General features: G+C 38.6%; 2 protein-coding genes across 3 annotated transcripts; both read right to left on the reverse strand.

Moving 5' to 3' along the window:
- Nucleotides 1–90: 90 nt before the first annotated feature.
- LOC146469326 (uncharacterized) lies at nucleotides 91–8,684 on the reverse strand. 2 transcript variants are annotated; one of them, XM_085123365.1, is made up of 7 exons: nucleotides 8,554–8,671; nucleotides 8,290–8,390; nucleotides 5,728–5,863; nucleotides 3,867–4,867; nucleotides 2,293–2,938; nucleotides 950–2,101; nucleotides 91–707 (listed from the first exon to the last, which is right to left on the reverse strand). In XM_085123365.1, the coding sequence occupies exons 3-7, from the start codon at nucleotides 5,846–5,848 to the stop codon at nucleotides 298–300; spliced, it is 3,330 nt and encodes a 1,109-aa protein (XP_084979491.1). In that variant the 5' UTR covers nucleotides 5,849–5,863; nucleotides 8,290–8,390; nucleotides 8,554–8,671; the 3' UTR covers nucleotides 91–297. The 2 variants fall into 2 exon arrangements, with proteins under 2 accessions (XP_084979491.1, XP_084979490.1); XM_085123364.1 differs by lacking the exon at nucleotides 8,290–8,390 and having other exon boundaries at nucleotides 8,554–8,684.
- A 2,275-nt stretch (nucleotides 8,685–10,959) lies between these two features.
- Nucleotides 10,960–12,179, reverse strand: LOC146469327 (beta-2 adrenergic receptor-like). The gene has a single exon (XM_085123358.1). The coding sequence runs from the start codon at nucleotides 11,897–11,899 to the stop codon at nucleotides 10,964–10,966; it is 936 nt and encodes a 311-aa protein (XP_084979484.1). The 5' UTR covers nucleotides 11,900–12,179; the 3' UTR covers nucleotides 10,960–10,963.
- Between the last annotated feature and the right edge of the window lie 1,651 nt (nucleotides 12,180–13,830).

Below are 13,830 nucleotides of genomic sequence, written 5' to 3' on the forward strand. Positions count from 1 at the left end.
AAAGGCCAGGTCATTAAGCACAACTGGGAAATTGAACCATTGCAAGTTAGTGTTTTGGTGCGATAATATAATTAAACAACTTTAATTAATTAATTTTGCTTTATTAAAAAGTTTTTATGTGAAATAATTACAAGCAATGATGCTGTCCACAGTGAGATAAGTGCATACTATTAGAAATCCTCCTGAAAATCCGGTGCTGATTTAAAAAGAAAACGTCTGCTAAAAGAATTAAACGAATCATGGTGGAAAAAATAAAGTCTAGTAAATGACAAAACTAAAAAGAAAATTATAACCAAGTTACAATCGATTCATTACCATATCAAAGAGTCTATCTCTCTTTTCGGCCAGATTTAGAATCCTGGCTTGACGAATCTGCAAACTTTGCATTAAATCCACGTCTTCTTGCGTTCCGCTTGGGTTGTGTAAAGGAGGACTTATAAAGTTTTCCGCACTTTGCTCGTTCTGAATTGTTTCTAGAGAAAGCCTGAAAAGTTCTTGATCGTTCTCGTTATCTTCCAAGGGAAAGTCATTGAATCTATGGTTTTCGAGATCTCGCATTTCCCGCGTGAAGGTTTCGTGCACTGAGGAAACTTGTGAGGATACAGGTAGGTTTTCTTCCATTTCAACATCATCACCAACGTTGTTTTCATTGAAGTTAGAACTGGCTGCGTTATAAATCTTATTCAACCTATCCTCTGCACTGCAACCTGTAAGTTTTAAAAACACGAGTAAATTGATTAGCACTTAATAATCCACACTGACCTGTTAGGGGTTATTTCCATATCCCTTCGTCACGAATGGTTCGCTCTGACGAAGGGCTAACGCTCGAAACGTCAGCTGTTGATATAACCAAGCATTCGTTTCCCCTCCCAAGTTAATAAATGGATTGGTTACAACATTCAAAAGCCGGAATGTTTCCGCTGAGGCGCTTACTGAATCTAATGCTTACCTCTCTCGTCATCCTGGAGGATCTTGCTGTGTTCGACTCCACCAACTCCATCTTCCAACCCATCGACCAAAGACGGTTTGGGTGGTTCATTGTTCTCGATATTCCCTTCATTAATAACTTGAGTTGTGACTGTACTACTAGGTCGTGACACATAATTTATCTCATCATGCCCCAAGCTGTTCCCTTCTTTATCGCCTTTATTTTGTACTAAAGCCGGCTCTTGAGTTGCCTCTACACTGCCATAATCTGACACGCTAATGTTACTTTCATAACCATTCATTGAAAGGTCACATTTTTTTGTTGCATTTGTCTTCTCTAGTTCCACGGCATTGTCTTGTTTGTTCAATTCGTTTGTGCCAATCTTGTCCATTTCATACTTAGCGCGCAAATCGGATAATTCCTTTCCTGTCACATTTTCCTCGAGTGTCACGCAATTCTTAACCTCGTTTTTATGATTTGGTGCCACACTTCTTATAGGTTCGTCTTGCGTGACACCCTGAGTGTTATGGCTGACGTCTTGAAAACTAAAAGAATTGGAGCCACTCTTTTCCATTTCATCCTTTACTGGCAAGAAAGATATTTTCTCAGGCAATACGTTTAAGTCATTAACGGTGTGCTTTTCATTTAGCACCAAACTTTCTGCTGCTGTAACTTGCGTGACACTTCGAGCGACGTGCGTGATATCTAGTGCACCAGAAGAAATCGTTTTGATCTTGTGCATAACTTCCTTATCTGATAACGACAATCGTTTCATTTTCGTAGACGTGGGGCTTTGATTTCTTTGAAACTCCTTTTCGCCAACGTTGGACGACGAGAACGATCTCTTTCTGCAAGTCCCAGGTGGAGAGTCCAGTCCAATTCCTGCTGGTAAACTTACAATGGGGTCTTTCAGAATACCTTCCGAATTTAGCAGAGACAAACTTGCACGTTCATGTCGCTTGTTGTTGTTGTTGTTGTTTGCCATGCTAGTGTCATCATCGTTATCATTAGAAACTTCTATAGATTTTGTTTCTTTCATTTCAATGTGTCCTGTGTCTTTGTGAGGGGGTGGGGTGGCTTGACACGGAGTGATAAGTTCATCACAATGTTCCCGACCTTGACTATTTGTTTCTTTGCCTTCCTTTGGAATCTCAGTTGAAGTTAGAACGTCACCTGCAGAAGGAATAAATTTTAGGATGAACGAGTGAAAGATACAATATATTTTTGAATTTACATAAGGAATGAAAAAATACCTAGGTTTTCTTTTCCCGGGGTCACTCCAACCCAGCCATAAACTTACAAATTTATACTGGACAGTTTGGGCTCCAATAATGCAAGAGGTAACACAATTTTCTTCAACTTACGTTTTGCGCCCCCGCCCTCTTTGTTTCCAAGCCCAGTTTCATTTTGGGTCACATGACCAGCTTGTGACTCAGCATCAGTGATATCCAATGCTTGTGACTCGGAGGCTGCGCGATGAATCACTTCCCTTAATTCTTCACCGGAAGTTGCTTTTCCTCTCTCATCAGATCTGTCTGTAGTTATTTCCTGTTTCTTAGCTGTGTCCGTTTTCTCGTTTCGCATTCCTTTGGTGAGAGCCTTAACTCGCTTCTGCAAACCAAGAATGGCTTTCAGCATTTGTTTCTTTCTTTGCTCATCCTCCGCCCGATGCAGTCTACTTTTTATGTACCGTATCCTGGCAATTAAGTCCCTGACATCGTTTTGCTTACTTCCGGCTTCTACTTTTGCAGGAGCATTTCCTGTGCTTGTTGTGGACTGAAGAACAGTACTGGTAGATTGATATGCAATTGTGGTGGGCAGACAGCTAGTGCTCTGGCTGGCACCCTGTTTCGGAGCAGAAATAAACAAGGGTGATTCCTCAGAGCTTTCCACGTTGTTGTTTTGGATAGCCGTTTCAGCCGGATCATCTTCGATAACAATTGGAGCATCGTCTCTTGTCTTCTTGGAACTTGGCGGCTGGTAACACATTTTTCCTGTACCTTCACCTCCCTAGATACATGAATACACAATAAACCACATGTTTGCTGCAATTCACTCGGCGCTTTCTCTTCTAAGTTTCAGGGATTCACAGTTTCGTTTTCAGTCAGTTTTTCTCGTTACTTTAAAACTTGCAAAAAGAGAGGTGGAATCGATCTCCTCGGTTAAAGTCTTCAAACTCTTTTATGTTCAAACACATGTGAACTTAAGAAATTTGATTTAGGGCCTATTCTTTCTCTGAAAAATTACTTTTCTTCTCTATGCCGTAAGAGCAATTTAAAGTGTCAGTTAAGGCACGCTGTTTAAAACGTGTTGCAGCTTTGACCAAAGAACAGAAATATCCCTATGAGAGTGCCCCTTTGGGTACCTCCTTTTACTACTGCATACTGAGCATACGTTCTGCGCATCTCGGGATGGTCCTAGAAGCTCTGATTTCTTAAGGATGGTGCCTACCTATTCAAAGTATTTTTTTTGTGCACGCGCGCGCACGGTTTAGACTCTGCAGGAAGGGAAGATCTTAGCAACGATCCAGTTGAAATCCAAAAAGAAAATTGGGGATAGCCATGCATTTTTCAGAGATAATTACTGAAGTAACAATTATTCTGAAACGACTTAAACTACATTACAATGCATGGAATGTTTTTTCCAAATTGAAGCCTAATTATCTTAGAAAAATTCGTGGCTATCCCCAATCTTCTTCTTGGATTCCAATAGCCCTTGTTAAGAACTACTTTTCAGTCGCACATAATAATAAACTGTGCAAAAATACCTCTGTATTAGGAAGCATCATCCTTAAACACATCAATTGACCGCCACCCTCAAGAAGGCGTAAAAATATTTCATCGCGTAGGTACATGAACAGGGTAGTTCAAAAACAAGAATTATTTTAATTTAAAGAAAATTATCGGGCAATTAACTCGTAGTAAACATAAAATCTCACCGGGTTATCTTGTTGTTCCAGTTCAACACCAGTTGAGCTTGATAAAATATTTTTTCTTGGTGGTCCTGCTGTAATGTTATCAGATGTACCATGAGTGTTTTCACCCTCAGAGCATTGTCCACTGGGTTGGTTGTTAGGAACATTACTGGAGCTAGCGACTAAATTTTCCTTCTGTTGGTTGACAAAACAGGAGATGTCGCCTCCTTCCAACTGAGTCGTCTGCTTTGTTTCCTCAGGCATACAGAATGAAACATAAAAAGTATTGATTCTTGTTGGTACTTTTCCCACAATTTGACGAATTGTTGCCTGTTCTCTGTAAGTATTTTTAATACTTCCGTTGTTCAGAACTTGACCCGACGCCGAGTGTTTTTCATTCCCCTGGTCATGAAGCAAGCCAAGTGACCCATGAATTGGTTGTGCCCTCAGATTCGTATTCTGATCCAGAATTCTTAAAGAAGTCGCATTAATATTTTCATCTAAATGTCCATTTTTACTATCGTAGTTAAGCAAAACACGACCACCGACTTCAGTTTCCTGTAGTTTGGGTCGTTTAAACATGCTAGGTTCGTGAATGGGGCATGCGCATGGCTGAACCAAGGATGGCATCTGTTGCAGCACAGTTGAATTTGCCACGCAGCCGTTAGCGCTTTTCGCCAATGTCTCCGTCTGGCCACTAGCACATATGGGCGCTTTAATCTTTGGTGTACCAGTTACAAGGTCTTTATCTTCTTTCGGAGGGTGATCCCATCTGAAAACGGAGTCAATATCTTGGAGTTCTTGGTTAGTAGCGGAATTCGTTCCGTTGCCAATTCCCTGCGATAGTCCATTGCTAGGTACATTATTTGCTAACACGGCGTTGCCCCTCTGATCAAAAGTCACTGGCCAGCAAACAGAGACAAGTTTTGGATAATTTTTGTAATCGAACGCTACTCCTGAAGGAAACACCAACGTAGTGGGTTGAAGGCTAGGTTCCCCAAGGGCACTTGGGATGATAGGAAACACTGAGGAGAGAGATGTAAAATAATATCAATGACCTGGGCTGGGTTGTTCGAAAGCCGATTAACGCTAATCAACGATTAAAAGTTAACCGAGGTTTTCGTCTCGCTCATTAAAAATGATTTTAAAGGCTCCTTTTAAGCTAATGGCATATAAAAATCTAAGGTAAAACTTAGGGACAAAAATCTTTTGGACGAATCCTTATGGATAAGTAAATATACTCGAATCAAAGTTCACGTTAACCCAGGATTAGCTTAATCGGTCTTTGAACAACTGGGCTCTGGTGATGATGATGATGATGATGATGATGATGATGATGATGATGATGATGATGATGATGATGATGATAAACTGGTTTTCAGGGGGTCCTCTGAAATAAAAAAAGAGAAGCAAGTAACAAAATATCCCCTAAGATAAGATATAAAAATAGGTAACAATAAAAATTAGGATCTACTATAAATATATATATAAACTAACCTAAAACAAGTCACATAAAAATTTATTGAGATTCCTTTTAAAAATCGCGTTAGGCATAGGTCTTTTTAATTCGTTAGGCAGGAAGGCCCAATCGTTCAAAGCTCTAAAGTATGTAGTATGTCTTCCCAATTCCGTTCGTGGCTTGGGAAGTCTTGGTAGAAATTAGAAAACCATGTAGTCTTTTTGAGATAAGTCGGACTAACCAAAGTTCTCTAATGGTCGACTTAGACAATACAACTTTTTCGCATGCGACCTTTCTACGTCATACCTAAGGAAAGACTAACGGCAAAAGTTGGCGGTAGGTTTAATTTAGGTCAGTAGCACATGCATATCGTAAAAATTTAGTGCAACAAAGACGTACTCTCAGGTTCAGTCTTATACCACCTACCTCTGGTTGCACGTTGAGAGCCGCTTAATGGCAAGGTTAGCTGGTTTGCGCCAGTTGAGATATTAAAAACAGTGGGTATCTCCTTCAGTGTTTCATCCGCCAAAGAAGATGCTGACGCCATCTATAGCCAAAATCCCTAGAAAAAGAAAATCCTCTCTTTATAGAAATCAGAAAAGCATGAACGTTTTTATGTGACACGAATAATCAGACAAGAGACCGAACAACAATGATAGATACCCTAGGGAATCCTCACATCGCACTAGTTTAAATTTTTCGTCGCGACACAATAATATTTTTCCCATAATTGTAGTTTCTTCTCTAGAGTTTACTCCTTTCTGACTTATGCCCCATTCACACCAAGGCTTAAACACGTTTAAAGCTGATTAGTTAAACACAGTTTAAAATTGTTTCCTTCATAAAAGCTGCTTTCGGATTTTTGTCGACTACACAAATGAAAGCATAAGTTAAAGTTTACTTGAATCCTATGTCAAAACCAATGGTTCAGCTTTCTGTTACCAATTTTCATTTTGTTAAACCTGGTTTAATTAAACATGTTTTGTTGGTGTGAATGGGGCTGACTGTATATAGAAACATTGCACGAAAATTTGGTTTTGATCACCTTTGTTTCTTATCAAAGGCATGACTGAAAGGTGCGTGATACAAACGCCCCTAGCGACTTTTGACACGGGTACGTCTTTGTTCCACAGTAGCACATTTGCATCACCTTTGACAGTCCTTCAACGTCCATCAAAGGTGTTATACCTTTCGTGCGCGCCAAAAGTGTCTGCATAATTCAAACAAACACTTTAAAAAAGCATTTATACTCCGCATAAAATGACTTGGGGTAGGGATATTACAAGAGCGGTTTTCAACATCAACCACAACCAAAGTAATTCCTCTCGCCAATCACAACAGACGCAAACAACACAATGGACCAATCAGGGCCGGGTTGTTCGAAAGCCGATAAACGCAAATCTACGATTAAAAATTAATCGAGGGTTTTATCCTGCTCGTCTAAGACAAAACTGAGGGCCAAAACTCTTTTGAAAGAATCATTATTGATTAGTAATTAAACTCGAATTAAAGTTCACGTTAATCCAGGATTAGTTTAATCAGGCTTTGAACAACTGGGCCTAGAACACGAAGCAAATACATATAAGCGGCGAAAAGCGTGGGAAAACGCCAGCGAGCAAGTCATTGGTTCTCAGTGGCTGAAGAATTGCCAACCAATCATAGGGCGCAATAGAGCTAACCAAAGCGTCGTTGATTCCCAAAGCATTTTGTTTTTTTTTTTTTTTTAATAGTAAGTGGTGCGAAGAATGTGTGAAACAAATGTTTTTAACAACAAAACAACAAAACGGTAGAGATCAAGTTTGTGCACAAGTGTGTGGTGTGATCGAAAGTCTGACTGTGTTAGCGCGCTTCCACATTGGCCGAGCGAGAAAGTCAACGTCTCCGCGTAGCCGTACGGTATTAGATGCGAGGAAACCAATGAATAAAGTACCAAACTGTAAAGTATGAATTTTGATACTATTTGGGCATTGAATGACGACATTTTCCACTTAAATTACAAAATGGAGATTAGTTGTGACAAATTTCATTTCGGTTTAAGAATATCAAGTAAAGTTTCGAGCAGTCTCCATCTACTAAGCGAGCAACACAAGCTTCTTGTTCATGTATTAGCAAAATAAGCTGCGATTCATTTAATACATTAGCCTGCAATGGAGTTTTCATGAAATTCTAATGTTTGAACCCTTCCGAGAACAACACTCCACATCATCGAGACAATAACATAATTTGATGTAAAGAGCAATTTCGGAACGTTTTAACGAGACCACAGCCATTTTGACTTTCAGTATATTTCATTTAAAATGCAAAGCGACCGCTGTCTCGAGAACTTAACTTTGAGTGAATAAATTAATAACTGTCTGAGTTGCAATTGTAAGGCAGACGGCTTACCCAGACAACCTCTATTCATATAGTTTCATTTCTTTCTAAAAACAGCTTGAAAGGTTAAATTATCAGTGGAAAGCTTCTTCACGATCACAGAAAGGTAGATCAGAAAACGTTTTACACATCAGAAGCGTTGAATAATAGCCGCTGATATATCATAAGTTTGTAGGAAGGAAAGATAATGGCTTGTGCATTTACGTCAGTCTAAGTACAAACTGTTTGCGTTTTATAATTAAAATTTTGTAATCCAAAGGAAACCCACGAAAATTTGAAAACGCGCTCTAAAAAGAGCGAAAATGAAACAGTATAGAAAATAATTATTGAATTAATCTGATGAGAAATAGAACCAAAATGAAAGGAAAAGTATAGTTTTTAATTTGCTTTGCTGAAAAATTGCATGAGAAAAATTCATGTGAAACTGTCAAGATGTTATGACATAAAATTATGAAATATACATTCTATCATGTGGAAACTGGCATGGCGGATGAAAATTAAACTAGCGAACGAACGGAGGCGACTAATCCTCGCGCAATATATGAATTTTTCAAAAGAACCATTTTCCACCACTAAAAGTGTGGGCCACCTTCAAAAGGGTTGATAAAAAATTACCTTTCGACAAGACTAGCTAAAGAAAAAGTCCTCATGAATTTTCTTTTATAAGCGCGAAAATCCAAGGTTTTTTGTCTACACCGGTGATAACAAATATAACACTGAAATAAAAAAAACACCAATCATTTTGTAACTTTTTGGTATGTAACAGTTAATTCCACGAAGAGACATTTTACAGCCGTTCGACATTACCCCAAATACTGTTCAAGTTTTACCACCAATGATCTGTTGAAAAAAAATAGTTTTGTGATAAAATAAACTCACCTTCACTGGAATTCTCCTTCTTCAATGTATTATATCCACTTCGCTTGATTTTAACGGAATAAACAAACAAGCTCTTTTCATTTCGCGATCCGTTACAAATTTACCGTTAACATCTGAAACGTATGACGCACGAGCACACAACACAATAGAAACATGCGCGCGCATTTGACACGTGCGCTCGTTCCCAGAGCCCGTGCGTCTGAGAAGAAAAATGGTGCAGTAGAGTACTAGGCATATTCACGGTAGCATCAGTTTAGACAGGGCCACCGAATGGTTTATTTCGGAATTAGTTGTAAAGAAAGTGTTCTAAAGTTTTCTTCGGAAAATTTTCAGCTTCAAATTTCGTAACACTAGCTGGAAAACTAATTCCTTTCGTTTTCGAAGGGGCAAATATGTCGGTAAAAAGGGGAAAAAAGCTCAGGTAGTATTTTCGTAAAACAAACAACAGCTGGTAAATTCGGGAAATGATATGTCGTTCCCTTAGATTTCTGCAATTTAAACTTTCAGCTAAAGCATTCGAACAAATCAAACAGTATTAATTTTCACAAGTATTTTGCTTTAATGTTCGCGTTGAGTATCCCTGTTTAAAATATAATAAATTAAAAGAATCTCAGTTTTTTTCGAAGCAAATAAAGGTCACGTTTATTTTACATGTCCTTATTACTATTTGTTAAAAATATATAAGGTAAAACTTAGAAAGGAATTCAATCGCTATTATCGTTATTCCACTTTTATCGACTATTTTCAACAATTTCAACTTTATCGCATTATTAATTTAATTCGTCTGTAAATTTGCGTAAAGGTCGAAAGTTTATGTAATTCATAACATGTTTCCGCAATTCTATACTGCGGTCAATTTCGCAACGTGAATAGGCTTATTCGGGAGCCTCGGGGGTAAAGCAAGAAGCTACAGCATGTAAAATTATGCCTTCCCGAGACTCGACATAATTCAAAGTTAATTTTTTTGCTAATCAAATAAAATAATAGTACTCATATTCAAAACAGTGACTTCATAGATTTCTTTGTTTTTTTATTTTTTATTTTTTTATTTCCACATGTATTATTTACATTTATGTGTACAGCGCCGAATACTGCGCAACAGTCATCCTGACTTAGTCCCATAGCAGGAAGTTCAGAGACATGGGTATCATGATATTAACATGATTTATTACGATCAAACTAAATTAAATTTAATAAATCAAAGGTACGTACAATCGGAAAAACAAACGAACATACACTATTTGTTCCTGTGTTGGAAAGATACAGTGACTTCACAGATAAAAGATGGCTAAGTTACTTGAATGGTAGTGAAACTAGGCCAGTTGCGTCTTAACTGAAAAGAAAAAAAAAACACTGACAATGGTCTTTTGGTCTTAACATTTGTTCATACATCACACACCGGATGCAGTTTTTAAAAAAACGTTGTCATCACCAGTTTCAATTTAGCGTCGATTTTATTAGGTTTACAATATCATAGACTTGACTCAAGTCGTCTTCTTATGCGCCGAAAGATTGACCGACAAGGGACTCGACTCCCACGAAAAACGGACTTTGAGAAAGTCTAACAGTATTATTGCTGTAATTATACTTTTATTTACAAGTGAACCAAGGGAAAAAGTTCTCCCGGATGACACCCGACCTCAGTAAATGGCCATTTTCACTGATCACTTTAATGTAAATTCCAAATTTAACGTCAGCTGAAACTTTGCGATTTCACTCACAGACTCAAAAGTTAGAAGAGTCTACTCGATTGCTTTCATGTGAATGGTTCCACTTGAGGATATCACCTGGTTCAGAATCTCAAGTGGGGTAACTTATCCAGTAAGAAGAGACTTGAAAGCAATCTTAATACCTTTAAATCGCAAATACGAAATTGTGATTCATAAAGCCTCTTAAAAGATGGTTGCACTGGCTGCTATCTATGCAATTCCTAGACTTCTTGTTTACAATACTATTTTCGCCGAAAAAATATTTGTCCTCGATCTTTTGTCACTATTTTGATGTACTTTGAATAGACTTGTTTATATGTATATTTTTTTTAATCTTTTATCATTTTTATACATTGTACAGTTTTAGATTCTCAGTTACGCTTAGTTAGGTGTCCCCTATTAGCTGAGGGCTTACCCTCTGCTACATATTTCATTTATTCATTCATTCATTTATTCATTCATTCGTTCGTTCGTTCGTTCGTTCGTTCGTTCGTTCGTTCGCTCGCTCGTTCGTTCGTTCGTTCGTTCATTCATTCATTCATTCAAGTTAGAATCAGCATGTAATAAACAGGACCATCAGGAAGCAATGCTAATTATCTTTCAACTTTCATATGAATGGTCACATTGAAAAATTTAAATCCACAGAGTCAAAAATAGAACCAGTCCAGAAGAAATTATTCTATAGATGATGCCAAAAGTCATCAAAACAACTTCAGTAGCTTATTTCGGATATCCTTCTTCAAAAATAAACATATAACTGGGTTAACAGCGGGATTTACAAAAGTCAGTAAAGACGTAGCGAGCAGAGCTTCTTGGGAAACTGAGCACATTTTGAAATGCTTGCAAGAAGTCAGCACTATGGAGAAAACCCAGCAAAACACAAAGAAAAATACCAAGGTGCCAATAACTCCCAAGGATTTCTCCGCTCTTAAGTTTGAGCGATGGCCGCTGTCGTTTGAAGCCTGTGTCATCAGGTTGAGATGAGTCCTTTGGAGTTGAATTTGTCTGGAGTGCCTTCGGCGTATGAAAAAAATACGACCATGAACAAGTACCATTATTGCGCAAGGAACGAGCTCAAAGACAACAAGTTGTACGGCGCGAAATACTTTGTTTATTTCCACTATGGCGGAGCTAGCTTCGGCAAACATCCAGCAGAAAGGGACTGCTGAAATGATAGCTGGAACTACCCAGGCTAAAATAATCCATAGTTTAACTCTTGGGACGACCATGAGGTGATATTTCATTGGAAATTCTACTGCAGCCAAGCGATCAAGGCTCATCACACAAACGTTAGAGATGGAGGCGTATATGACGAGATCCGAGAGAATTAAGCGAACGTTGTCGTCACAGGATAGCCAAAGGTTGCAAATCATGCAAGACGGGATAACATAAACTCCTGACAAGACGTTAGACACCGCAAGCGACAGGATAAACCAGTTGGCCGAGTGATGGAGGCTGGGTGATTTGATGATGACAAACGCAAGGAGTCCGTTAGCTAAAAGGATCAGAAGTTCTATCACCCCAGAGGTAATCCAAAACCACAGAATCGTTACCTTTTCCGAGGACGTTTCTGGCTGAAGAGTTCCGTTTGTGGGATTTGAATCTTTGTCTAGTTCAAAAGAACGGAACTGATCCATTGGAAAGCTGGTGTCAAAGAGTTCACTTCTTTGGTTGTTTTGTACAAGATCTGCAATGAGCGTATGTTTTGGTCCGTCCGATGAAAGTAAATAAGTCTATTACACGTATTAAATTGTCCCCGAATTCCGGCTGAAATCTTGAACCGTTAAATTTGCGTAAAAGACCACATATTAAAAACACTTAGAAGTGTTCAAGATGCTTCTCTAGAGAAAAGGATCTAATTCTCCAAAGTATTTTGAGATTTATCCTTCAAGAGCCAAACCTTATAACTTCAAATGAAACTTAATGCGATGTATATTTTTTTCCAACGTGACAATTAAAAATCGTGGTTTTACAAATAAACTGCCTCTAAGGTTCATATTGTATTTGCTTTGACATATCAGTCTTGGTGACACTTAGATGAGAGATGAACAAAATGCATAAAAAGGTTGGTCGGTGTGTTAATACGGTTGAGATGTCTTTATATTTGAAAATGTCAGTGATGAAACATTACATATACCCTCAGTTTATAAGGACAAACTGCTAAAATACACAAGAAAGGCTTGTTTTATCGAGAATGCTTTCAGACGGCATTATTAGTCCAAGAATCAACCATCACCAAGCACATATATAATTTTCATCGCTCTTTCAGACAGTCCAAAAGGCCTTGACGTGTTTACTTTTCAATCTTAAAATCACTAAAACAGGAAATTGGTCAGACGTACATACATATCACATAGTATACATAGTATGTTATACCTTGTCTTTATACATTTATGCATGTTTTAATTAACGGTCACTCCGCCCGGTACAGTTTCCTGATAGCGAAGGTTATTAAAAAATCCCAATGGTATATACAGATGGGCAGCAAGACAAAGAAAACTAACTTTTCGGCTAAAAGCTTTTTGAACCAATAAATACAATATTTGCATAAGAGAAAAGCCTTGGTAAACACACATTTCAGGTGGTTTTAACGTCGAATAAAGATATCGAGTAAAGCGGGGCAGAAAAGAAACAACTTTTAAAGGCGCGTACGCTGCTTCACAAAGCAATTTTTCTGCAACTTGATACTCACATTGTAGTGCAAACTGCAGAAAACTTGTTACACAGGGCATTGGTTACCACCATATATGCCTTGATCTTCTTGGGATCCCATAGCTCTCCACGATCTTCCATAGGGTTTCCCTGTGAACACTGTCGAGGTCAACGATACATATAAACAAGCCTGGAAAACCATTCAAGATCTTGTTCCACAATGTTCCTAAGTACAAAGATCTGCTTTATCGTGCTCCTTTCCGAAAACCTGCATGTCCTTCCTTAACCTTACGTCAACACCATCTGACTTTCTCCTGATCAACACCCTGCCCTTCACTTTTGCAACAACAGACAACAGGAAAATCCCCCTCCAGTTCCCGCACTTGGTGAAATCCTCTTTCTATGCCAGCCCGATAATCAGACTTTTACTCCAGGCCGCAGGAACAGTCTCACTTTACCATCTTGTACAGAAAAGCTTATGAAGTATATTAACTGTTGTTGATACGTTAGCTTTGAGGAGCTCTGTTGTTACTTTGTGTACTCCAGGTGCATTACCTTTCACCATGCTTACGCCTAATGATAGCACTCCTAATCTCCTGATCTGACTCTTAGTGAGATGGGGCCTGAAGTTATTTCCTCTATCATCGTCGTTTAGCAGAGTATTCCAGCCACTTGCACTTGTGCACTAGTGTACTTTCCACCTTTGTCGCATTTCCTCTTTTTTTACCAAGACAATTCCGTCCATCTTTCTCACCATAACAATTCTCTTTGGTGACTCACAACATAACCTCCTTGTGGCAGCATAGACCCCCTTCATGTGTCCGAGCTTCGCAGCATTTTCCGTTTCTTGAGCTCTACCATAAGCCCATTTTCTTTTGTCCTTTCTCTGGCTTCTGTTGACTACTAGATCTTTTTT

Source organism: Pavona decussata, unplaced genomic scaffold, assembly GCF_977016875.1.
Source record: "Pavona decussata unplaced genomic scaffold, jaPavDecu1.1 SCAFFOLD_124, whole genome shotgun sequence".
In the NCBI taxonomy this organism is placed as follows: Eukaryota; Metazoa; Cnidaria; class Anthozoa; order Scleractinia; family Agariciidae; genus Pavona; species Pavona decussata.